The sequence below is a fragment of the Symphodus melops genome, assembly GCF_947650265.1.
Source record: "Symphodus melops genome assembly, chromosome: 1".
In the NCBI taxonomy this organism is placed as follows: domain Eukaryota; kingdom Metazoa; phylum Chordata; class Actinopteri; order Labriformes; family Labridae; genus Symphodus; species Symphodus melops.
The window spans coordinates 7548965-7576514 of NC_136691.1; the positions used below are offsets into that span (position 1 = coordinate 7548965).

Here is a 27550-nt window from a genome sequence, read left to right on the forward strand (position 1 = left end):
TTCACCAGATGATGTAAATGTGAAGCTTTAAATGAATTCTTCTGAAGCAGTCCTATCATGCTGTTCCCACACAAAGAGGACGGGCTCACTCGCCACTACACCCCGAGGCGTGACTGATGCAGCATTTACATCACACACCCGTCCAGAACTACAGGGGGGGTTCCCCACCAAACCACAGCAGCCCCAATGAATCTTTTCACCTCCTCGGTTCTCTGTTAAGATGCAAAGCTGTCAAAGTGCATTATAATAGCTAAAGAAGCTCCTGTGTTCTCCAGGAGGGCCGTCGTGTGTGTATATGCGTCCTTTGTTGCAGCTCGAGTGTGTTTTTGATCAACTCTCAGACACAGGCGAGTGCTTAATGAAGTGGCCTGTGTTTGCTGTGAGGCCTGACTATGAAAATGAGAGACACCACTGGAGGTCCGGTCCTGTAGGTGCTGATTTAAGATGCTGACTATTGTCTGGGTAAAAAGGCTCACCTCGAGGATGAGCTGAGCCTTTAAACCCTTTCAAATGGTGATCGTGTCATCAGGCCCGATCCGAGGTCTGACTCGGAAACATTACAAGTAAACCTGTCTCGATTTTACTCAGGAATTACCCGTCGGTCTGTAATTGAGGTCGACATGAAGCAGGTTGATCATTGTATTTATTCACGATGCATCATGTTTTTTTAGCTGAGAATTTGGAGGATTTTGTCTTTTTAAAGGTTAACAAAAAGATCGCTCTGTCCAGATGAAATTCCTCGTACATCTTCAAGTCGTATTTGTCTGAGAAGCGACAGTTACAGGGTGTTACTAAGACTGAGGTTTCCGTTTTGTTTTGTTTCCTTCTAAATATAAAAGCTTTTGGCTGCAGATATTTCCTCCATAGTTTGGGAACTGTAGTCTTCAAAGTTAGTGTTTACATCTTTTAGAATTCCTACTTGTTCCCAAAGTGACTGCTACTGTCACTGTTTTGTTTTTTTCTTCTGCTGGGGCACACGGTCTTATCTTGACCGACGAGCTTCCAGACATTTCTTCCAGTGGTTTCTTCAGGAAGGAGATGAATCAAAGCTTGTGTTGGATTGGACGACATAGATAGCTCGTAAGGAAGCGCGTGCACACAGTTGCTTTGAAGGTCAGTTGTGATAAAAGCTTGATTCCTCTTTTTCCAAATTACACAGCGGATGTGGTCTAGCTGTGGTTGCATAGCAGTGCAGCTGAACTGTGTCACTGACTGTTTGTTTATCCTTATGCCCCTCTATGTTATCCTGCTGTTTGAGTGCTTTAAATAAGGTTGGGTGTTTCTTTATGAGGAGTAATTTACACATCAGAGAATATTCATTTGCACTCTACAAGGCCAAAACTTCTGATTTCAAACCAGATCCTCAACCCGTAGATGACCTCTGTATGCCTGTGGCTAAGTTGATTAGAGTGGTTGTCTTGGAACCGGGAGGTTGAGGGTTCGATCCCCAGCTCCTGCGAGCTACATGTCCAAGATGTGCACTAGTTTAAGCTGTCATTTCAATCAGTACATGCCCACACTTCTCACTCCGTGCCATGCACTGCACACCCTAAAGCTTCTGATTTTTTGGAGGTGTACACCTCCAAAAAGCAACTGTGTATAATTGACATTCGAAAGTAGCAAAAATGCATTTCTTCATCCAGGTTCTTCAGTGAGCTAACGAGTGCGTTACACTCACCCGTTTTCAGCCTCGATTGGTTTAGTTGTCAAACAGACCACCTCCGCAAGCGTCTCCTTCGTCACCACTGCCCCCTGGCGGCTTGGCAGTGAATGGCAGATCAACGCGTTCCCTCGACGCAGAACTACGAATGCTCAACGACAGCGTTGATGCGACACAGAAGTATAAACTAGGCTTAAGAACTGACTGACGTGGACGAACCACGACTGACTAATCACTGATCTGGTGCCTACATCCATTATTCACTTTAATTCTCTATACCCAAACTATTTGCCTGTGACATTTCAATGAAGCTGGCTGCCAAGTCCCAAAAACAGGAAATGAGTCATATCTCCTCAGCATTTAGTCGGATCATGATCAAAATTGTTCTGTGGGTAGAAGAGACCTCGGTGTACCTGTGTGCAGTGTACCATGTGCCTCTGCTCGGCCCAGAGAACTGCTTTTGTAATATTTTTATCTCAGCCGACAAAGTCCTGGTTCTGCTCAGTGTGGTTCCAGGAAGCAATATTTTCAGTGAGTTGACATGCTAATTACCCTGCTCTGTCGTTGTCACAGGATGAGGACACAATGTAATGCTTATTCAAATGAGCAATGTTATTTCAGACAGAGAGCTCCCATACCAACAAGTCCGCTCAGAATGTCGTGACGGGACGCAAAAACCTGAATGATTTTTTTTTTTCTTTCTTTTTTTTTTTTCTTCCAGCTGAGAGTTTTCAGACTTTCTAGCTGCTTTGCTCTTTACTAAAAATAAATCACTGCTGTCTAAAAAAAGAAAAATGTGCACAAGCAGGATTTCTGACACTAGGTAGAAATGAGTCTGTGGATCGTTCAGAACATTTAGTCAGTGTTGAGGGAAAGTGCGGGGTGTAATATTAGGTTTCTAATTAATTAATATGCTGATCTTAATTCTCCCCGTCACACACACACACACACCTCCTTTCTAACGCAAAGCAGCAACACGATTGCTGCGCCATTCCCCCGCTGGCCCACACGGTCCGTGGTAACGCTGCACCAGGACTAACCGTCTGTTCACCTCTTGTACATAAAGTCGTAATACAGCACTTACATGCTTTATGTTGTTACGAAGCATGCTCAGTTTACAAAGAGGCGGACTCGAGAAAAAAAAACAATAAAAAGGGACGCGCAGACGAGAACAACACGGAGAACATGACGGCTACTGTATTTTGAGTCACGTTAGTCAGATACTAAACTCTGGATTTGTCCATAATGAAGGCTGTCAGTGTTGTGTACCCGCTCGTGCATGACGTGTACCATGCCTGGTTACAGATCGGAGCGGTCCCACTGGTCAAACTAACTACACTCGAGGGTTGAAGTATGCTTGGGCATGCTACGCCGTGTCCTCAGAGGCGGCTCCTGTCCTGAAACATTTTATCTTCATGTTTTCATTTCTACATTTTCTTGTTTCTCTCAAACTCTGCAGCTTTAAAAATGCAGTTTTTAACTTTGCTTTTCAGCCGGGAAATTTCACAACGATTTATTGAGAAAACTAATAACGACAATGAAAGGGAAGTTGCACCTCTTTCTTTTAAACATGATTCTGTACCTTGAAAACTTAGAGCAGTGAAAGTGTTGCAGAATCAGATGCCATTTCCCTAAACTCACTTCTCCAATCTCATTGCAACATTGCTAACATTTCCTCATTTCCCTTTCAACATTGATTAAAACACACGATGGCTACAACACATTAAAACACACGATGGCTGATCTATAAGATGCCACGAAGTCTCGCAGTAAATGATCTAACCGTGCTGACCAGCTGTGTGGCTGGGCTGAGACTCATTGGTCCACTTTAACAGCATAGTATACACATTTCTTTCCAACCCACGGGCCGAATGGAGCAGATAAACTGGTTCCCTCTCACGCTGGCCTGAAGGGTTATGCACATCCGACGGGAAGCAGTTTGGGAATATCAGTACGTTGTTTGGAATCACGTCGTTTGATCTCACTTTTTTTTTTTTTTTTTTTTTCATTGTATTGACATCTTAAACTCCACCTGTCCCGTACATTTCAGAGAGTTTGGATCAAATCTGTTGGCTTTATGCGAGTCGTGTAGTCTGTGAGCCGCTCACATTAGACAATAATCTCTTTGTATGATGAGTTGTTTTAATCTTTGTCGGTCCCAGTTTATTTTTATGACCGAACATATTTAAAGTTGATCTAGATTAAGGAATATTAAGCACATCGAAATCCAGTCAAATACCAAATCAAGTCAAATGTCCTCAGTAAAGTTTCTGCGCTTCAGTGTATCTCCTTGTGTTAGTTTGAATGACTACTGACAACTTAACTCTTTTCAGTGGTTTGACGTAATTCTGCTGATTTTAGTAAACATACCAAGCCCAAGAAAGGTGTGACAGAGAAGACATGGTTGCATGATTATAAATGACTCACTTGATGACGATGCACACAAATATTTTCGGAGATAAAAGTAAATTGCACCTTTCTGTGTTCAAAACCTAAAACACTATTTGTACTTTCTGTTTAACCCGAGTGTTTCTTCCTCTCTCTCTCTCTCTCTCTCTCTCTCTCTCTCTCTCTCTCTCTCTCTCTTTTTTGTGCCTCGCAGTAACAGAGTGGGGTGACGACGTGCGGCCCATCTCCGAAGAAGAAGCCATGGTCATCGTCAACCACCAATCCACGGGAGACGTGTGCACCCTCATGATGTGCTTGCAAGACAAGGGCTCGGTACGAACAGAGAGAAATGCGTTGCCTCATTGTATCCCCTTTTGGAAATCCAAAAATATAACCGGGTCGAAGGGGCGTCACATCAGTTTCAACAAGAGCCCATGCAGCGTTTTGACCCTGCAGGGTTTTTGGCACAGTCTGTCGTGTGCTGGAAAGGCTGCTGTCTGTGCACGTTTGTCTTTGTCCCTGCGAGAGAGAAAAAAGGAGATCCTGGGAAACTGCACACAATGCTCTAAAAAAACAAACTCTAAGCCCTCGTTAAGTTCAGTTCTTTTAAAGATGTCTGACAAAGTTTTGTCAAATTCTCGACTGTCCTTCTCGTTAAACTAAATAGACGTCAAAAAGTGTCGACGAGAACAGGTTGAGTTCATATAAAAGGAACGGTTCAAAGATGGGATGCTTGTGCGCGAGTCAATACAGCAGGAGGGGATCTTTTTTTAGATCAGGAGAGCGCCACAGAGATGGAATGATGTTTTTTTTTTTTTTGTAGTCAAACAGTCCACACAGGCAGACAGAGGAGCAGGTCAGTGCTGCGGTTAGCTGCATTCAAAACGCTGAACGTCAGACGGGACAGCGACACACGTGGGAAACGTACGAGCGGGGGCTGCTTTGCATTCTTCCACATCAAACATTTTCAACATAAAAGGAAGTGAAGCGCGTCCACTTCTCTGCGCTCTTCCTCCTTTTCATGACGCTGACGAATTTCACTCTGAACAGTTGTAACGCTGAGCTCGTGTAGCGTGCACCGACGTTGCAAAGACGTTCGATGCTGCAAAAGCAAAGAAGCTTTTTCGAAAGGAAAAAATGATTAATGTGCTTTTTATTTGAACGTGATGCTCGATGAGAAGTAACTGCACACAGTCTTCCTGAGGCCGGAGTGTCAGCACACTACAAAGCATATACATCTCCTGACTCTAGTGTCAATGACTTTCCAGCTGTGCAGGCTGGTCGATACAGTTGTAATCAGGTGCTGTGAGGGACTAATCTGCTTCCTTGGATGTCTAGCTTGTAAGAGTACTCAAACTCATTTTAATCATGCATATTTATTCAATGCATAGATCACTAATGTTTTCTATACATCGCATAAAAATGCATTCAAGACTACAGTTGAGTAAAGAACTGCATCTTTTATAGCAACTTCCTTACTTTTGGGATATGTTTGAGTTAGAATGAATAAAAAAAAAAAGTTTAGTGTTATCATTACTGTTTACTTTCTCTCCTCAGCAGGAGTTCATCTTAGTATTTGCATGGAGGAATAACTGGCTGTATCTTTGTCATCTCAAATGCATGCATCATAGTGTTGCTTTCAGAGCAGAGAATTAGCCCGCTGCTCGCGAACAATGGTGTTGCTGTTGTTTACTTCCCTCAGTTTACATCGCAACTTGACATTAACCAGATGTTCGTTAATCACATGAATGTTTCTAATGACCTGCCAATGGGTCAAAGAATAATGTAACTCAATTCAGCTGAAGACTCTCACCTCAAAGTGCAGCTTGCAGCCCTGCTGCTCCAGATCCTCCTCCAGGTTAGCTACAGTTTACTCTGACGGCAGGGGAAGCTGTTTGTTTATTTCATTTTTAAATCGGGATGCTACTGCACTGGAGTTGGCGAATTGCACTTGCACAAACATGTTGACATGATCCGCCTCAACAACTGCATCCCCGGCCCAGTTTATCCTCTTAGCAGGGAAAGGACAGTAAGCCAAAGCTGCATCGGTGCAGGTCACGGGCGCGGTGGGGGGGTGGGGGGGAGCGAGAGAGAGAGAGAGCTCAGAGGGGCTGCGAATCATTTTGGGGCACTGGCACAAAAACAAAAGTCACATGTTTTGCTGACAGGTGAATCTGAGACGGTGGATTTTGATTACATCTTTCCTTCTTTCTTTTTTTTTTTTTTGCTCAGGTGGTACAAAAAATGATGTGGCTGATGGACCACGTGTTCAAATACACCAACTTTGGCCTAGTGTCCCTGATCCACGGGGACTTCTTCATCAGACAGGTAAGAGGCTAACAGCAGGAGGAGGGGGGAAAAAAAGCTAACTGAAAAAGGTTGCAATACTTTTGCTCTGTTTGTTTTTAATGTCAAACATATGTTGAACATAAACCTGCTCTGCTTCAAATAGTCAACACCATTTACAAAGAGTGAGCTGCTCAAGAAGGCGATGTCCGCAGTTTTGCTTGGAACATGAGTTATCTTCACTCTCCATGTGAAGGTTTTTTTGTTTTTGTTTTGGGGGGGGGGTGTTTTTGTTTTTTTTGTCTGAAGAGCTCAAGCTAAAAGCAGAGACCTTTCAGCCCCAAACTAACCGTTTCAACATCCTGGCGACATCAGTTTGTTTTACTGCACTCTGCAGAAGTGGAGCATCTTCCCCGTCTGCTTAGCCCAGCTGGACAAACAAAACGCTCAGAGGAGAGGGGGAACGGCAGCACACAGTAGTGTGTTAGGGGCCCCGGTCAGACTGACTCTTTGCTGTGGGGCAGCTGGAACGAAGCGACATGACTTGACATGTCAACACAGCGATACTAGCTCGTGCCGGTCAGGGGAATTCCTGGAATAGACAGAAAGTCAAACAAAAACTATGATTAAATATTTGTGTCAAGTACTTAACAAGCAAGTGCATATCATTAGCAGACTGACGGGCTGTGTTTGTAATGCATATTCAAAACAATCCTCACCTGCTCAGGGACAACAGATGGAATTGAGCGAGTTAGCTAAATCTGGTACAAAGCATCTCTCTCTTCTCTTTTTTTTTTTGTACAATGTCCCCGATTCAAATCAACTAAAACAAAAACATTAGACAGCTCAGACTGAACTTTGTAAAGTCTACAGTCCACTCCAAACTCAGGATCAGGGCACCATCATAGGCTCCATGCACGCCACATGTGTGTCAACACTTTATCCTGGTACATCGCTCTTACCTTCATGTCTGATGCAGCCCACTTCCTTTACACTCACTTCTTCCAAGAATAAAGAGCATCCAGAATGTCACCTCGCTGACAGTGAATGAAAGGCTCCACTTCACTCACCGATGAACTGAGCTGCAGAAACACCACAGCCATGGCACTAGGAATTAAATATGTTGTGGGAAATGCTTTCCCTGTGGAATTTCACGTCTAACAGCGTGCCGAGGGCGAAGCACCCCCGATGCCTGTAAACATCCGGACGTGCTGGAGGGGAAGGCTGGTCCGAGCACACTTCGTCCTTTCTTGCCATCCTCTGGATCTGTGATCCCTTCTGGCATCCTTGTGCGAGCATTCGTGACATCCTTCAACCAAACACTTCACACATGCACGCAGCGCAGCAATCCTCTGCGCCAGCCTCCCGAGCATCTGCCGTCCACTCAGACCGGCAGACGAGTCTCCAGCATCATAATGCTCCACACAACACAGCAGGCATTGATGCCAGGGGCTCAGATACTTGTGGCACAGAGCTGTGATTGAACCTTCTGTTAAAGGTAGTGTTTGCGTTTTCATCTTTCAAAACTTGAAATGAGGAGCAATCCCAAAATAGTAAACCATGTTCATCGCTTTAAGGATGCACATGCTGTTAAATGTCTCGATTTATATGACCTGGCCTTGTAATTAAATAAAAAGACAGAACATGTTTACAGTTAGAGAATGTAAAAGATTCATTTTTATTTGTTGGTAATACCTCAGGGAGATACTGGAGAGTGGCTAAAGAGCTGCATGGTTGCCATGCTACCCCCACAAGCTAGCTAACCTGCTCATTAAAACATTACCTGAGAGCAGATATTTGCAAGAGCGTGGCTGAAACTGAGCTGAGATGGCTGCTCACTTTCATACACATCACCTTACATTAGAGTCCTTCAGCTGTTGAGGAAGCAGACGAGGGACTCCACCGTGTAAAAGAGTGTACAAGTGTGAAGCCGCACAACACCAAAGCTACAGTGTCACGGTCACGGTGAGAAGTGTTGTGCGTTTATGTTTGATTCTTTGAGTTTATGTTTGATTCTTTAAGTCTGTACGGCAGCTGCTGCAGATGTGTAACCGTCTCTCATGATGTTGTCAGCACTTGACACGACACACGCAGCTCGCGCTCACACAACAAATAGAGCCCAGCCCTGTTACACTAATGCATTTCAAATGGCCTTTGACTGGGTCTAACTCAAAATCAATCCTGCTGCTCCTCCTGCTGTCACTGCTAATGCTCTTAATATTGTCAAGGCCATCATGTTTGCATCCATTTCAATCGTTCCAGTGAAGCTGTTCTTATTGATCCACCGTTTTAGTGCACATAACTGATGTTTGTGATGATTTGTGTTACCTTCTTATCAAAACTAATGAATTTAGCTCTTAGTGATGGCTCTTAATTTTCCCCACAGAAATTTTTTTTTTGAGGCCAATTGTTTGGGGGGAAAGAAGTCAACAAATTCAGCTCTTCAGGTTTTGTTCCTCGGGGCAAATTTAAGAGAGCACACTAACTGCTCATTAAAATGGTTTTTGTTTAGAAAGCAGCCCCCCAGTTTTTAGACCAGGTTGTCTGCATCTTGATCCAAGTGTCTGCAAATGCAATAATAGTTCAATGCCTCTATGGAAATAATTTAATATGGAATATTCACATCCAGTTGGACTGAAAGAAAAAGAGTGCAGTCAATGATTTTCATCTCTCAGTCCTCTGCAAAGCCACATCAAGTGTTTTATTAAATCCTATCCAAGAGTCTCAAGGAAGCTTACGATGAGCAACATGTGGCCAATGTAACGATATCATGATGCAGTGATTCTGCGATCATTGATGTATGACATGTATATGATTGCCTTGTAATGTCTGTTTCACTTCTTGTCATGCTTCATCTTTTTGTCTTCTTATTTACCACACTGTCAGTATTTTATTTTTATTTGGCCAATTAACTTCTGTTTATGTTAAACTTCAGGTTCTAAGCACCACCACAAGGAGTCACAGAGATGACCCTGTAAAGCATAATTGACATTTAATATTGCAGTGTTTAGTTCACGCGCTCCATGTACAAAGACTGTCCCCCTCGGAGCGGGCAGCCTCGGTTCAGATGTCACCTGTCATTCTTTTCTCTCTTCTCATTTCTAACTCTGTCCACGGTCCGGTCTGTCGAATACGACGTGAATGCCCCAAAATACAATTTTGAAAAGAGATCAAATAGGCACCAGCGATTTGATAATTGTATGACACAAGTTAGGAGGACAAGATATATTGCTGTGTCGATATTTGGTCCCACCCTCGTCTTCACAGACGTGCATATATCTGCAACTGGACTGATTGGTGGAGACATACCACCTCAGAGCTGGAGTTCTAGTTGAAAGTGCTGAAAACAACCGCTGACTTCTTCACCTGTTCAGGACTTCCCACTACAATGCTCCAGTTGTTTATCAGTGCGTCTCTCTTGTTTTTCTTGCAGGGCAAAGCTCACCGAGACAAGCAGCTGGTCTACCTAAAAGATCACCTAGACAAATACTACCACAGTCGCGACAGGAAGTGGATAGTGCTGTTCCCAGAAGGAGGCTTCCTGCGCAAGCGGCGGGAAACTAGTCAGTTGTTCGCCAAGAAAAACTCTCTCCCCCACTTGACCCACGTCACGTTGCCGCGCCTCGGGGCCACCAATGTTATCCTGAAATCCCTGTCGGCCCAGCAGGAAAACGGAAGCGTGGGCAACGAGACCGGGAACACTAACCCAACAGGTAACTGAAATAATTACAGACGAAGATTTCTCCGGGGCCACTCCCTGACCTTCTACGCGAGTACGTGTACTCATTTGATGACTTAAATATTACAGTGGATATTTAGTCGCATGTTTGGTAAATACTGGTGGCACTTGTTTCCCCAGCAGTACTGGACTACGGTAACAGGTTCATACGAAAACTGGACAGAGCAAGTAAACATGCCCACAATCAAATAATATGACTTCACATAGAAATATGATCTGTTATGCACATAATCAAACTTGATTATGCATAGGTGCATTAAAACTCAGAATATCACTGTCGGTGTTGCTGGCTTCATGTAACAACGAGATGTCAAACGAGGTTGATTTGAGTTTATGTGGGCGTGGTGGGGTTGGAAAGTGACCAATCAGAAGACGAGCAGAGCCCGAATCGCTCTCAAACCTCAAACTGTTAAAATTTCTTTGGTACCCGCCAAGTTACTTTGGCATCACCTGTATTTTACTGTAGCCTTGTAGCTGCCTGTGCGACTCTCTGTGGATGGATTTGTGTGTAATGTTGTTTTAATTTGTGCAGAGTAGAAGCTAATGTTTGTTTTTGTATTCTAGTTTGTCACACTCGGGATTATTGAAAGAAAGCGCCATACTTTCGACAGACTTTAAAGGCATTGTTTTTTTTGTTTTTAGCGTCTAACAGCGTGCCTTAGCTTCAGAAGCACCTAGAGTGTCTTTCTTCATGTTTTCTCAGATTTTAAACCTTTTGATGAGTCACTTTAAAAGCATCAATATTACTGAAAATGTATGATTTATTAATTTTCTTAAGTTCACCATACAATTTAGACTAAACCAAAGAAAAAGTTCATCAATGTCTCACGGCTGGCTCAGAATAACTTCTTGTCCTCTTGGTGAAGGCCTTCTTGATTCACTGAACACAGATGGAATTTATATTGAATTTCAGGGAGTTCTTTTGAAGATTTCTTTGCTCTCAAAAAGTAGAATGCTATTTCTGGGGAAGTCTGGCACAATGTGATTTTTTTTCTCTTCCTTCACAGTCTTCTAAACTCTCCCACTTCAGTGTGGATTGTCGTTTCATGGTCTTGTTTACGCTAGAAGGCCAGCGAAGGAGCATGCTAAGCTCAGCACTACCGTAAAAGCCGGCCGTTAACGCAGCAAAATACTTGCTGCGTTCTAGATATCGGTATAAAACGCTCACACGTGTGCAGCCACCACTATCACACACAGCATCCAAGCAGACTATTAAAAAATGTGGCCCCTTCATTGTGTATTGGAAGCTGTGCTGGAAAGATTTTTACCTCATGAAGTCATAACCTTGCATTTAAAGAAAGTGATGAAATCAGTCGCTCCCTGCTAGGTGCTAAAGCTAACTCTGTAACTCAGTAGAACACCAAGTGGTGCAGCAAGAAGTTCAACCACAGATGAGTGGAGTAGATCCTGAAGTGTGTACTAATGAAAACACAGACTTTGAATCATGAATCCAGAATAGTTTTCAATTGAAAATGGATTCTGAATCGAAGCGTGACACACAAAAAGACGGGCAGGCCTCGTGTGCAGTGAGCTGGTGGAGTGCTGGTTTGATTTGAAAAGATGCATGTCACTTCTTGATGCTTCTTGCTGTTTTCAGTCTATTCTAAACATTTACCTGTCTTTTAAATTAAACCTCGAGTGCTGATGAGGTTGAAGCAATTCTTCTACTTAAATATGCTAATTTACATCTCCAAAAGAAAAAAAACATTCAAGTGTGTGTGCTCCTTTTGGGAGGCATCAGAAGCAAAAAAGCACAATGTTAAAACAGCCATAAACGTCCAGATACACTGAGTCCCTGGAGCCTGTGCACTTCCAGTTTACCCAGCAGTCTCTCCTGGCTTCAGTTCAGAAAGGGTCTGCTGTGTTAATAGTAATTTGGAGAGGCTCTGGGCCAGCACTATTGAGAATGTTGCTCAGGGACTTTAGCTCTCCAATGATTTGCTAACACAGCTCTGAGTCTGACATCCTCAGCACTAACAGCTAGATGCTGTCTGTTTATCCATCTGCAGGACGGGCTGTCAAACCAGAGGAGGAGTCTTTACCAGCCGTCGTAAAAATAAAGATAAAGACGAGCGCAGCTTCATTTATGTGCCTAAATCACGTGCTGTGTGCACGTTTTGTGGATCTGGCTATCGTGCAAAATTGGCTACAAAGTCTTCTTCATCAAGGCAGTGTCAACAAACGCTGATGACAGCAGAGGCTGGCTGTTTATGACCTCTGGCAGAATTATTTATTTTTTTTAACATGTCAATTCTTTTTTCTGTTCCTGCTGCTCAAGAGAAGGGGAAGCCTATTGCAGCAGATTTGCTCGTCCTTCTACTTGAATCTAGCTAATGGCATTAAAACCTTGAGCGAGAAAAAATATACACACGCATTCAGTATACCCACATGAGTGCTATCCCCCTCTCAGCCCTTTGCTGTGTGTGTGTGTGTGTGTGTGTGTGTGTGTGTGTGTGTGTGTGTGTGTGTCCCTATGACCCTCACTGATGCTCTGCAGAGGTGCCCAGAGCTTGCTGACTCACTCACAGACAAATGGGGCCACTTGGAGGAAAATAGGATTTGATGTAAATGTGTGTGCCACCGTGTATCAGCCATGCAATGTCAAGCAGGTTAAACACACTGCTCAGCACAGACGCACAGCGCATGGCTCACTGGTTACCAGTGTGGTTCACAGCCTTCAGGTAAAAGGTTCCATGTGCAGCGCACACTGATAAGATACATGTGTAAAGAAAAGTATTTACAGTCGGCAGGTAGGCAAAGGTCATTAGTGTGAGTCATTTCAGGTAAACATGGAGTTCCATCACGAATACGTTTGATAGTACCAACCAGTCCGACTTTTTCTTTCCCACCTTTAAGCTAGTGGGAGGGACAGGTGTGTTTTTACTGCTAAGTGATTGGCCTGAAGAGTGGCCTGATAGAGAGCCAGGTACCTGCCGGTGTGTTTCCTTCCTCTTGCTGTTTGCAGAAGGACGGGGCGTCTCTGATGTCATTTTAAATTACCGCTGCTGCTGCTGTTATTACAGTATTGTTTGTCACAGTGTATAGGGCACCAGCGATGCCTTGGCTCACGGCCCCGTCCTTTGGCGAGCAGCTCACAGGAGACGATGGCTGCCTTTCAGCGCACTTGGACAGAGATCTGGATCCTATTACCCACACAGGGAGGGATGTAGTGTGAGCCATGACCATCAATACCAAGCATGCCTATCGAGTAACAACAACAGTCCAACTGAACAAGAGTCAGAAGTTGGTGTCTTAGATTTTTATTTTTGTTTCTTTATTGGTTTCTTTGTGAGATCAGTAAAGCACTAGTAAAACAATGGGTGTGTTGTCGTTATTGGTCTACTAGTATGGAGGTGCACAGACACAGCCAGCTGAAACACTCCCATTAAGAGATCAGTGTGTGGGGGGGGGCTTGATGTCTTTACAGGAAGCCATGAACGAAACATGTATAATTAACTAGAGAAAGAACACTAGGTACCTGAAGAACCTTTCAACCTCTTCATGCATCATTTGAATCTACATATCCCGGATTTATTCAAATAGATTTTTAAACCATTAAAACAGTTGATAACATGTCACTCACTCACTAAAGAAAAGTTACACCGGCACGCAGCGCTTTACGGCAACATGTTTCCACAGTGACAAATCTGAGTTTATAAAAATATACACTTTTAAATTAAGTTCCAGTGTCACTTCTAACAGGAGCCTTTATTAGTCCAAGAGGTGGAGTTGAGTTGAGAAAAATGATAAAGAGCACAAAAGACAATATTTGATTAAAATAGTATATAAATAATAACACAATAACATTTTAATCTGCTTACTACAGCAGATACAGACCAGGCTATTCGGGAATTTGATTCTCGTGGTTTCTAGCAGCGAGTCTAGAAAAGTTGTGAACAGAATACTCCACAGAGTAACACACATTTAATTTGTTTGTTTCAAAAAAAAAATTCTTTTTTAATTTCAAACATTGATGGCGAGGATACAAAAAAAGAGACAAATGACCGGAGTTGTGCCGAGAACAGTGCGAGAAAAAAAGACAAGTGAGGACCAAATGAATAATACACACTGTGGTTTAATGATGTGATCGTAGCCTGGTGATAACAAACAGGGATGTAAACAGAGGCCAGAGAGATCCACGATATTTATTAACAGTGCAATATAAAACATGGTAAACAACATTACATAGAGGAATAATAGAGGAAGTGCTCTCTTCTGGAGAACAAAGTGTCACCAGGGAGTCTTCAACATCAAAATCCCATAATTCACCTGTGAGCAGGGTCTCACTCGTCAGCCCCGCAGGTTTCTCTCTTTGATGCGTGTGAGAGGGTTAACTGTATGTCTTGTTTGCAACATTCCCCAGTTTTACTGCTGTCCGTACTGACAGGGAGTCATGTAAGCCGATCAGTTGTAAAAATGTCGCCTCTCCCTGTCACATAGGCTCGCCGTGTTTACCTTTTTAAGTAAAGGAGCCCGTGTGCTCAGGCCACAGTAACATCAGTCAAATGTGCTGCACTGCTTCACATAGACCTCGATGTTACATCGGTACATGCTCACTGAAGCGGTTGTGTTTTCTGTTTTTATATTTGACAAGCTTGTTCAGTTTAAAAGGAGAACTTTCTTTGTTTTTGAAGTACGTTTTTGCTGTGAAATTTGCCATTTTTGCTTGGTTGTAAATCAGTGCGTCAAGTAAAAATGCAGCTCTGGGCAGTTTGAGATATTTTTGGCTATTTGTAATCAGCTGTTTTGTTCAGTTAACTCTTTAATGTTTCAAAACTCACCAGAGTGACACATGTTGACATAAAGCAGGAAGTTACTGTACCCTTCTACTCTCAAAGCTACAACATCATTTACACACAAATGGAACGCTCTGATTCCTCTGCAGGAAGTTTCCTCCAAAATACTAGCTACCTATTATGATGCCTAGAAAATCCTTTTCTAATGTTGGGAGTGTTTTCCAGAATGACGGTTTATATTTAGGGTTAGCGCCGCTGTTATATGCTGCTATGCAACGTGAGAACCCTGACCAATCACACGAGCTCAATGAGCAGAAACGACGACGTTCATTATCTCCATGCTGTCTGTCGCTGCAGTGTCACTCAGTCATTCCTGTTTCAGTCTTTGTCTGTTATTGCTTTCATAAAGTCAAGCAACAAAGGACTTCTTCAATTTGATCTTCAACGATGGGAACACACATCAGCACTAACACGTTTGGTTCATGGAAATCAGATCCTGCTTCTAAAAGTTTAAGATGGAAATGTGGCGTTTGAAATCCCTTCACTCCCTCGGGATGAGTCAGATAAGAAGGACCGACACTGATACACCTCCTTGCTTAATTGTATTTGAATCTTTTTTTTGTAATTACCAACAGGACAGTACAGACTGACTCTACACATCATGTATACACCCTCTCACGGTTGACGTCTTCATCAAGTGTTGGACTCTCTGCCCTCCGTCTTTAACTCTGACATAAGTTCATTGATTCTTTCTTTGCTTTAGCTTTTAATACAAACTGTGCTTGACATTTTGCCATATTTTTATTTCATTTTCCTATTTAGTGTATTTTCATTGTTTTTGTCTTTTTTATAGTGTGACTTCTGCCTGTACAGCACTTTGGTCAACCAAGGTTGTTTTAAATGTGCTCTAGAAATAAACTTTGATTGATTGAAGTGGAAGGAGCGAAATCGGCTCTACATAAACAGTTTGGACGTTTAGAACTAAAATAAGATTTGAAAACTGAGCTTTTGTTTTTGACATTGACGTAGCTGCCAGCCACATTCTGTAAAGGTAGTGCTTCAGCTGGGAAGTCATTTTGGCTCATCTGCCTTCAATTGGCAGAAATGCTGTCATATAAAACTCCTCTGGGACACCTGATAGTCAGATATACAGTTTTTTAGCTGTAAAGCTCAAGGCTGCTCTTTTATTATTGCAAGCATCTGATAAAAAGACGGGCCTCTGGCTATTTACCAGCTGTGGGGAAGTTATGATGTGGGTTAGCATTGTTAGCTAGCCTAGATTACTACCTTTGGAAATGCATGCTAATTCACTTCCCGTTTCTTCTCTGACAGGTAATAAACGTAAAGGCCTGCAGTGGGTAATAGATGTGACCATAGCATACCCCAAGGCAAGACCCATGGACATCCAGACCTGGATCTTTGGCTACAGACCCCCCACAGTCACACATGTACATTACAGGTAAGAGTCAAATGTCACCTTTCACATTTCCACCTGACGTTTGTCCCGGCCTCATTTTCCAAAACACTAATTTGTCATTCACATAAGAAGGGGGAACACAAGATCCAGTTTTACGATGCAAATGTCTCAGACAGCCAACATGCAAAGCAAAGGCGTCACATGGAAACACAGCTCGTGATGACATCACTGCTGGTGATGAAGTGCGTGGTTTTCAGAGGAAAACGTTCCTCTCGTCACTCAGTTGTCTAAGTAAAGAAAATGTATGGTGGTTCAGAGCATTTATAAGTGAATGGTTCATCATTGAGAAGAGACTCGGTTAGTCTTGGGTTTTTCAGAGACCTTCAGACTCTTTGTGTGATTTTATTTCAGTCAGCGTTCAGTCACATCAAGCGAGTAGTTCACCCACCCATAACCCAGAAGAGAACAAATAACTTTTCATTGTTGAGACGGCAACTCCTCAAAGCCTCTTTTGATAGTCAGCAAATGTGTGTTGACGTGTTAACAGGTGGTCTTTTCTCAGCTGGCTGTTGATCGTCCAGAGATTTGAAGTCTTCTAATTGTTGTAACATTTGCGAATGAAGATCAATTTTTTCGAGCAAATACGTCAATGATGTTTTTTTTATGTTCAACTCTGTTTCTCTGGTTAGACCGCCTGTTGCTCAATATAAGCAGTTATAAGATTATACTTTAGGAATTTATTCGAAATTAATCTTTTTTTTTTTTTTTTTTTTTTTTTTTTTTTTAAAAAGGAGATTTAATAAAAAGATGAATCAAATAATCAATAGTAAAAACAAAAGTTTCAGTGTTTAGTCATCTGAGCAGCTGAGAGCCTTTTGACTGTTTTTAAGTCGCGTCACTCATAAGATCCTGCTCATTGTTTAAGCTCAGTGTTGCATGTTTCATGTTCACAGGCTTTAGCCCTGAGAGCAGCGGCACCAACATGTTTGAGATGTTGGACTCACGGCGCTCAACATTCAGCACCAACACATCAACATGTCGTCTAATATGATGTTCTCGAGACTGCTGTCTCTCCACCACGACAGGGTTTCTCATCAGTGTCCCATGACTGCTCACCGTCTGAAATGTTCTCACTATCACGGTGAAAGTGGGACTTCAGTGTGATCTGCTGCTGTACAGGAAACAAACGCGTATATTATCAGAGATTTTATGAACCTGCTTTATGCTCATTTATCTTTTGTTTTGGAAAGTCGGCTTCTACCTGGCTGCTATTTCCACACAGCTGGATTTAATACACTGTTGTCGGAAACACTTTTGTATTGTGTGAACGGACATGTTGACCTGGAGAAAGACATTGTTGACACAGAACCATTGGCCGTTTATATGAAAAGTAAACACATTCATCCTCCTGTGTTGTGTAGCGAGAAAAAAAAAAAAAAAGGATCTCTGCTCTCATATAAAGAAAACGATTGTGTCCATCTCCTCTGAGGTTAATCTGAGGCTCTGATGAAAGTCGTCCAGGATTAGATGTCCCGTAGACTCTGTTCAACACACGCGCGTGGCTCTGTGTGGGCATGATAGTGTGGATCGAGAGGGACGTGACAGGCTCCATCTGTTTTCTAAGGTAGAAGTCTTGTTCACCTTTTAATGTGTCGCTTTGTACCTAAACAACCTCCTGACACAGCTGGTGTGTGTGTGCAGGGTGTGAGAGGGCAAAGTAAAAGGTGATTTATGAACCCAGGTTGGTCGGCTCCTCTCCGGAGGCTTCTCCACCCACACGGGCTCCAGCTAAACCCTCATTAAGTTTGTAATTAGAGGAGCAGAGGATGCACGGGTCCCAGCCCACCTCGGGGACTCTCTAATCAGCCATCGACACCATCAGCTCCCCTCGCTCGGTCAGCAGCTTCTCTGACAGGGAAGCACCCGAGCAGCTGTCCGTGTTGGAAGTGTGCACGCTCTGTTCCAGCCATGTAGACGACAGCGATCATGCAGAAGTTAGACTTGTGCTTGTACAGGTGCAGAGTCGACAGGAGGATTAATCTGTCTGCTGATCAAGGGAACACTGCCGGGGGGGGGGGAGAGAGAGAGAGAGCAGGCGACGAGACACCCAATGACAGCGTTTCTGCTGCGTCAGTTAAAGACCATTTCTACCAAGAGATCAGCTTTTTTTTTTTTTTTTGCTTTTTTTTTTCCCCTCTGCCTTACTATAAAAAAAGAGATGACGGATATTATTGGATTTTGAGAGCGTAGACTCCAGCACACAGCAGTTTAAATTCAATGAACAATTCAACAATCTTGTAAGAGTTAATAATCTTTACAAAAGAGTTCAGCAGTCCAACACACAGCATCACCATTGATATCGAGATGCCACAAGAATAATTAAAGTATCCATTATCTGTCCTGTTGATCCTGTTCCAGGTCACAGGAAGGCTTCCCAGCAGTCATCGGGGCGAGAGGCGGGGTTTATACCCGAAATAACAGGCCTTCACTCAGAAGTCGTACACGTTTTCTCATTTTCAGAACTGAGTGTTGGTGAAGGTGCTTTGAGACAACAACTTAGCCTCAAAGTTCTGTCAGCGGACTCTTCTTCACCGCCTTCAAGTCGGTCCGTTTCAGTGCCACAGATCTAATCAAACTTTCAGACTGAGAAGGTCAAGGATAAACAGTTCCCCTGAGGAGAGCGGGGAATTTACATTTGGGTCATTTTACCAAAATTATAATGACTAAGTGCACAAACTGAAGAAGAAGAAAAAAAAAAACTTAATGAAGAACATTTTTGGGTTCATAATGTTGTGCATTTCCCTAAAGTGATGAAATAGAATTTTAAAATAGAGCTTTAGTAGTTTTGGGATTTCTCAAAGGCACAAAACTAAAAGTCCTCCCAAATGAACCAGCCTGTTTAAGATACGACGCGTCTATCAGAAAAAGTTTTGGAAACAAAACTATATTTTTTTTTTTATTATTATTATTATTTTTTACTGCAATGAGGCGTCTTCTCCAGAGTCGAAGTGGAATTTTAGACATCCCCTATAATTGTTGCTATAACCTGAGAGTTGATAGTGCTATCAAAAGAACCTGCAGAAACTGGGAAAGTGTGGCGCTCACACACAGCGTCAGCCTTTACGGGTGATTCAGCGTGTTGAATCTGCAGTCTGGATGAGAGCTCGCTGACTGGATGTTCAGCTCCGGAAAAATCAGTGATTTCACTCTTTTAGTGAGCCGTGTCTGTGTTTTTGCAGCCAGCTCTTCTTTTGTTGTTCTACAAGCAGGAAAAAACCATCAAAACAGCCAGCTTCTCCTCCTCCTTCTTTTTTCTGTCGTTTGAAACATTTATGGCCCGAGCTTTACCTTTACATACATATACAAAGTTCAGAATCACAAACTCACACTACAGATATAAAGATGCAAAAACATTCATAAAATATTAGAATAAAAGATTTTCCCTTTTATTCATTATTGATCAGTTATTTCCCCGTTTTTTTATTTTTTATTCCAGCTGTCAGCGAGGCATCAGCTGCGTTCAAGTCCAACAGTTTGACAGAGGAAGAGTTTGATCATTCTTTGCATATTGGGGAATGAAGGCCTTAAAACTGATGGTCTCATGTGAACTGATCTTGATGTTAGCCTTCCTTCCTCCTGTGTGGTTGTTCTACGGGGCCGAATAGATTATTACTCCACCTGCTTCAAAAACAGCCAGCTGAGAATTGAGTAATGTGCTAGGTGAATCCAGGCTGCACGCTCTGCACTTTATTTTTTGTATCCCTCCTTTTTTTTTTTTTTTCCCCTTCGCTGCCTTCAGTCCTCACCCCTGGACCCCGCCCCTCCCTCGCTGTGTCTCCTGTCCTCTCCTCATATAATCTCAGTCTTCCAGATTGCTGCATCATAAGCCCTCTGTGAATGGCAGATGGGAGTGCTAGGTGGGCGTTCGGAGGCCTGGCGAGGGCAGTAGTGGGTGTTAAATACGTTCAAAATCCCTGTCTCTTTAAATGCACCTTCTCCTCTCTCTCTCTTTTTTTCTTTTTTTTTTTGCTGCTGCGTGGCTTTCTGAAAGCTGCTGTTTGAAAATAAATCTGAGAGGTGACATGATTTATGGACTCTGAGTCTGCCTGGTCATCACATGGATGCTTTGGAGCTGCACACCTGGCTTTCTGTGGGAATGACGCGCTGGCACAGAACTGCAGACATACAGCTTCTTTCTTTTTATTCTCAATACTAGCATTTCTTTAAAGAGCGAACCTCCTGGATGTAAATCAAACTTTACATGCTCTTCTTGTTGACTTGCTTTACATCTACTTAAGTCCCCGCAATGCCTCACTACACAGTCACTATCTATTGCAGCCTTGTTTTACCTGTGAGAGTAATGAGCGCTCTGCTGGTAAGAGACGGTGTGTAAGGATAATGAACGAGTGGAGGTTGTGGGTCTTTAGAGGGCATTCGTCGCCTTAGAAACCCATTTTTAGGAGGAATCCCCCCACGCACTCCATGGAGGATCCTTCTCCAAATGACAAGTGACAGAGCTGAAAGCCCCTCAGCAGGGAGGAAGATGGATATCTGCAGGTCATAAAGGAGACATAATTCTGCTCCTTTCCAGCTCTGTATTTTGACCCTGTGAGTCCTTTTTTTTTTTTTTTTAGAGTTTCACAGTAATGTCTCCTCCTCAGCCGTTTTCTGAAACAAGCAGTCTGTTCTCATGTCTCCTCCCCTAAAAGCTCACTCTTCTGAGTTTGCAGCGTTCCTTTCACTCACCGTTTATAACTTCAGTCACACCAATATAAATATCCAACAAGTTAAGTTATAAATCTGTCGATAAGCTTTATGGAAGGCTTAATTAGTCACCTATAAAGAAGTCCAGTTTCTCAGAGGAAAGCTTATAAACGTTTTGTGAATTTAGGATGGAGCAGGCGTTGTTTTATCTTTTCTCGTGGACATATTGTGTACACAGTTCTGACTCTGAGCTGCATTAGCTGGCGTTTGTCTATTTGGCAAGACATAAAGGACTCAAGTTCTTCACTCGAGTCATAGGGTATTATCATGTCATATAAATCTTTTGAACGAGCAGCTCCAAATTACAAATCAGTGCTTAAGTAAATATTTCTGCGCATGAACATTGATAAAATGTGAAAAGATAAGAACTTTAGAGCCCTCTATGCTCCTTCATCAGGAGCATGACCTCACTCATAAACCTTCATCTGTGAGACTATAAAGTCCATTCTGCCACCGTGCTTTTATGAACCCTTACTTTTGACCTCTGCGTTGATAAAGAGGTTGATGCTCCCTGGCTGGGCTGTTATTAACCTCTTCTCTGCACTAAAGCACAGCAGGGATTTTTTTCTCATCTGACTTTTTTTCTTCCCAGATACCAACCAGGTTGTGCAAACAGAGTTTAAGGAACTGAAATGTTTTATTACTGAGCGTTTGTTGTATCTTTATACCCTGGACCTTGTTGCACCAGCTCAGTGTCAATTATTTAGTTAGTGTGTAAAGTCAACACTCGACCCTGCGTTGAAACTAGATGCATTCTAACTGAAGTTGTCACTGTTTGATTGATTTGGCCAAAAGTTGCTTCTCAATTAAATTCATGAAGAAAGTTCTTTTGATGGCCACAACCTCAGCTGTGGTCAAATCTCCTTAATCTGTGTCACATGGAGTCTGTTTCCTCGTATTTGATCATCTCTGGATCAAGCAAGTCTCAGATGAAGGACAGTGATGTAGAAGAGTCGTTCATATTTAACAGAAAATAGTGTTAGTTTTCTTTCTTTTTTATATTCTTAACTTTCCTCCCTCTGGTCAATACTTTATTTTTTTTCTTCTCTTATTTTCGTCTGCTGATGAAGACTGTGTTGAGTTCATTGTTCGGCACCAAAGCATTTCCTGGAACACAGACAGCCCTGAGCCAGAGAGGAAGCAGATTAAAGACTAAATGGAGCAATTAAAGAGCACACTCCCACCATCCCTTAACTTCCCTCTGATTGCAGATAAGCGCCTGGCACTTTGCAAGCTAGAGCCCTCAAGAGTCATCATGTGGGGTGTGTGGTTTACTTTGTGGAAATCTGCATCATTATTGATCCAGCGTAGCACACATGTTACATAACCCTATTATGCGTTGTCATCCTTTACTTGTCCTGTGTATGATCCTTATTTTAGCTGGTAAAACTGACCCTCAGTTGACTCGAGGATTGAGAGAAAGAACTCTGAAGCAGCAGTGTTGGGATTTGAAAGCTTGGTGGACTGTTATCTTCACTAGAAAGAGACGCCAAGCCCGAGACTTTTTCTTCTGGTCCCAAAGCCTCTCTGGCCACTAATCTCAATATTCACCTTTTACAACATTGACCTGGCCTCCCAAGGCACCTCTTTGTTTCTTCAGATTTCACAGCCAAGGAGATTTAGGGCCGTACAGAGTCCCCAAACAATGACTGGCTAGCCTCCAAAGAGGCTGGTTGAGTGGACAAGCCTTTTCCAGCAGCGGTCCACATTTAATTAGCTTCCTAGCCTTGTTAGAAAGGGAAACAACATCTTAGGAGTGAGATCTAAACAGTAGCTAATCGTGCAAAACTGGTTTTGAATATGAAGGATCAGAAGCTTTTCATATGAACTGTTTGGATCTTTTAATGAATAGAAAGAAGCTGTATTACATGTAAAGTATGCTACTTATGAAGCAAGCTGCATGTGCACGTCCAAACCTTAGCTCACATCTGATGTAAAAGAGAAACTGCAGCTGTCGGTTTGTGCAGCAGGGTGTCAGGTTAGCAAACAGGCGGCTGCCAAGTGGGTTAGGGTGGAACAGGAGCGCCGCCATGGCCCTGCGCCATCACATCACCAGCACTTCCTCTCCACCACCAGCATCGCTGTACGCCGCTAGCATTAGGCTGCACATCGAGTCCTTTTGGTTTCTTTGCACTCAGCACAATATAAACAGTGGAGTAGTGAAGTGTCTCCACTTTCACTCGGCTGCAAACAAAACCACCGGGCAGCCTTGTTAGCCTGCGTCTGACACACTGTGATCATACACTGATTGGTTCAAGAGCCAAAACAAGAGCACACGTGTATCACAGGCGTTTGGATAAAAGCATCCGCTAAATCACTGTAGCATTGTCCTGTGACGTCACTCTTATTAGCTTATTTTTTTTAGCTGCTTTGTAATGTAAAAGATTCCATGTTTAAAGATGCACATTCAAACTTGATCTAAATAAACGTTAGCTGCTGCCCCTATCTGTGTGCCGGCTTCATTTCAAATAAGTATGGATGGAGAAAATAATCCACCTGTTTAAAATGCACGTGTTCTTCTGAAGTGCTCGGGCAGACTTTCAACATGGTGGTTTGATTTTAGGCTGCGAGTCGTCAGTCAGGAGTCTTTTCTATGAATGTATCTTTGGATACAAGTTCTCCAAATAAATCTAACTGATCAACACGTCTTAACCTGCTGACTTTTAGGGAGAACACTGTAAAATATAATCTGAGTTGTTTTATACCTGAATCAGAAGAGGTTTCTCCTTTTTATCGACAGCTGTCTGAGGGGTGAAAGAGCCTGATTTTCTCCGTGAATATTTAAAACGTGAGCTGTGGAAGCCACCTGCTAACCCCCAGCCGTAAACGCTCAAACCTTCTGATAAGCGCTCCAAAGCCAGCTCCTCTTCTCCTCTGCCAGGATTACACACACATATCGGTTTACATGCTGTGCAGAGCACAGAGGGCTGAGACTGGAGCAGGTGGAAACACTCAGCGGGCCGTCACATTTTACAATCACATGTGAAATAAACACAAGATGCTGGTGCCCCGATGAAAGGATACACACTCGGTGAAGGAACCCCTCAGCCCGATTAAGCCCTTAGACCGCACTGATAAATGACATAACCGACCATAGAGCCCTTAGTTTAACCCGCCCAGGCTCCTTTCAGGTAGTGACCTCATGGCACCGCTCATCCTCAAGGACACGCCGAACGATTCGTCGACGGGAAGGAAGCCTTACCTAACTTTTTGATATTTCAATCATTTGAGATCATTTGACTAAACGCTACCAGAATCAAACTGTCAAACGTCAGCGTCTCCTTCACGTCGGATGGATTATCTTTGACTGTGGAGATTGATAAACAACGTATGACAAAAGTCCCATAATCCCAAGCGGCTCTGCGATGTTTTTACACCTCTTTGTTTGAAGTGTTTCGATTGATAAAGCCATGTATACAATAATTACAGCCTCTGCATCAGGGATGCACAGTGAATCACAATCTCATATTCATCCAATATGAACATTATGAAAATAGAAACGATGTTTTCTAAAAACAAGTGATGCTTTCTGACTCTGCACGCGTACTTCTATTTCGTGTCTTCCTATTGGTCGGCCATCCTTACACACCGTTTTGATCCAGTCACATGAAGCTACGGTCTCGGCTTATTTGGTGCCTGTAAAGTGGTTATAAAAAAAAAAAAAAAGCTGAATTCAGGAGGAATATGTTGAAAATCAGTAAAACATGAAGTTCTAGTTAATGAGCTTGATCTGTTTTGAGCCTGAAACCGTACACGGCATCATGTCAGGTAAACTATGATTCTCATTCTCAGTGAACTCTTTGTCTTTTTTCTCCGTCATTTTAGGCGTCATTGCTCAGTTTGTGGGTTTCTGCGGCACTTGAGCGGCTTTTAAGATACCTGATATCTGCAGACACAGTAGGAGAAGCTTTGTGGAGCGTCTTAACGTTGGCCTCTAATCAGCAGCTTTTCACCAGTGTGTTTCTATCTTCAAAATCTCTGCTTGATTAAAAGCTTTTAACTGATTCAGATAGTGTGTGTGTGTGTGTGGGGGGGGGGGTCTTGAATTTAACATATTTGGGCCACCAGGGACATTAAAGTAGCTGTACTTAAAGAGGAGACTTGCTGAGAGTTTCCTTGGACTGACCTGCAGGATAATGAGCAGGAGGATCTGTAGATAGGAACATGTAAAGTATACAAAGTGAGAGACTGTCTGTGTTGAATGGTTCGCTCTGATCAAAGGGACAAATGGGACCTTTGTTTCTCCTGATGAAGTCAAAAACTGATTCAGTCAGATGTTTCTACTGTTGAGTGTCAAACCTTTACCCATGGTCGCAACTAAGAACTTTAACATCTATCACAGTTCCTCTTTGTTGTGGCTGTTTCCATCTGCACTTCCGTTACTTTGGTTTTACAATTTTGAAGAAAAAAAAAAAAAAAAGGGGACGAGCGTGAATCTTAAAAGTCTTTCAGCACTCATTATGACCTTTTGTCATTTATTTCTGTAGACTGACGTCTATCCCAAAACTCATATCCACTTCACCAGTTCATCGAAGGTTTTCAAGAAATACTACATAGTGAAGTGATTGTGTGTTTCATCATAGCATTAGACCATACATAATCATAAGAGGTTCATTTATTGCAAGAGTGCCTCGTTTGTTTGCTATTCAGGCTAACGGACAAAAAACAAAAGTCCTGCAGGAACTACGCCTGATTTCTTCTTCTTCTTCATGAATGATATTTTTGTTCAGGGGGATTTTTTATAAAACCGGGTGTAGCCTTAGACGTGTTGGCGTTCCCATAACAAATGACATGAACAGTCAGCGTGTGATGGAGTTTAAAACACTCGACAGAAGTGACAGGACGACGATGACGACGCTGCCTTCACTTGGATTTCTTTGGGATGCGTCTTGATCGCTTCAGTCATCAATATTACTTCCCTCATGCTTTAGCTGTCCTCAGAGGACACGGCTCGAGCTTTGCCAGTGGACGCTCGCTGGCATGAGGGAGGAGAAAGTAACCTCTGTTTAAGGTGACCAGGGGGAGGCTGAGTGGGAGAGCAGCCTGCTGGGGACCCCTTCTGGTTACAAACAACATTTCATCAGCAAGTGACCCTTTTTTTTTTCTTTTTTTTTTAATCGGCCACCCACTGCTTTCACAGTGTCACCCAGCGTGTCTGTCATTTAACAAGATTTACTCATTCGTGAGAGGGGAAAAAAACAAACTCTTTAAGCCGGCTGGAAATGATTCCTCTGAGGAGTGAGTAACATATAGAGAAGATGAGATGTTAGTCAGACTGCTGTGAAGAGTTGATCAGACTTCAAATATGAAATGAAGTGATGCTTGTTTTGATGCTCGAAAGAAAAACAAAACACATTTCAACCGGCTCACTGTGCTTCTCATGCTAATCAAGCATTAAATATTTCTGTTCAGGAATGCAAGTAAAGAACTATAATTTACATCTTAATCAAGAAATAATAATGTCCGACTATTTTTTTTGTTCTTTTCGTAAAACGGTAGTTTTTAAAAATTCATCGATAGCAATAATGATGTTTTAACATTAAAGAGTTTTTACATACGGATGTTTGAACCATTACAGAAATGTAAAAAAAAAAAAAAAAACATTTTTGTAATCACCAGTGCTGTTAGGCCAGCTGTAGTGCTGTAATTCATTAGTTCAAGCACAGTATGTATACTATAGATGGATGGATGGATCATCTATCTTGATTGTCCTCCAGGGGGCGTGTTTTTGTCACAGTCTTGCAGGTTGATATATTATGTATAAAACACAACTTTTAAAGCGCAGTGAGAGATGCCTAGTTCATGCAGAGTAAAAGAGAACTTCCCACAGTGGGGTGAAAACCAGTGTTATCTTTTAAAGGCCAAACTGAACAGCTCGTCGCTCTACCACTTTCCTTTAACCTCTTTTTTTCCCTCCTTTTATTCAAAATTGTCTTTTTTAGGCTTTTCCTGTTCTACACTGTGATAGTTTTTCTTTTGGTCGTATTTACCACTTATAATCGCCATGGCAACTCAGTGAACTAATCTGATCTACTGTCTTGCACATCTTGCTAAATTATTTTAACACACTGCAGTTACAAAGTGGATGCTAAACAAATGTGTGCTTGTTTTAATTATATGATGTACAAACAAGATCTTTTATCTTAACCCATCAATGGATAAAAAATATCATGTTTGATATCAATATGTATCAAATAAATCCTTCACTTAGACGGTGAGGAATGCTGAAAAGTTGTGACGCACCCCGGGTCAAATCCAGATTCAAAACTCAACATTCATGCACAACATTTTTCAGAGCTGCTTTTTTCTGGCTCAGCAGCAATTAAACTTTAGAAGCCTTTGTATTTATTTATTTATTTTCCCCCTCCACACACTTCGAACTACGCTGTTCAGTCGAGCTACGTGACTGACCCGTCGGCTGTCAGCGCTTTCACTCAGCACTTCTGTTTCTCTCTCTCTCTCTCTCTCTCTCTCTCTCTCTCTCTCTCTCTCTCTCTCTCTCTCTCTCTCCTCTCTCTCTCTCTCTCTCTCTCTCTCTCTCTCTCTCTCTCTCCTTCTCT

General features: G+C 42.6%; 1 protein-coding gene across 1 annotated transcript in view; it reads left to right on the forward strand.

Moving 5' to 3' along the window:
- lpgat1 (lysophosphatidylglycerol acyltransferase 1) overlaps window positions 1-27550 on the forward strand; it is a 41623-nt gene that overhangs the window by 10421 nt on the left and 3652 nt on the right. Inside the window, exons 3-6 of the mRNA XM_079338393.1 lie at window positions 4263-4381; window positions 6281-6376; window positions 9768-10047; window positions 16142-16268. Of these exons, the coding sequence (XP_079194519.1) occupies window positions 4263-4381; window positions 6281-6376; window positions 9768-10047; window positions 16142-16268 (622 nt within the window). The remainder of the gene's footprint in view (window positions 1-4262; window positions 4382-6280; window positions 6377-9767; window positions 10048-16141; window positions 16269-27550) is intronic.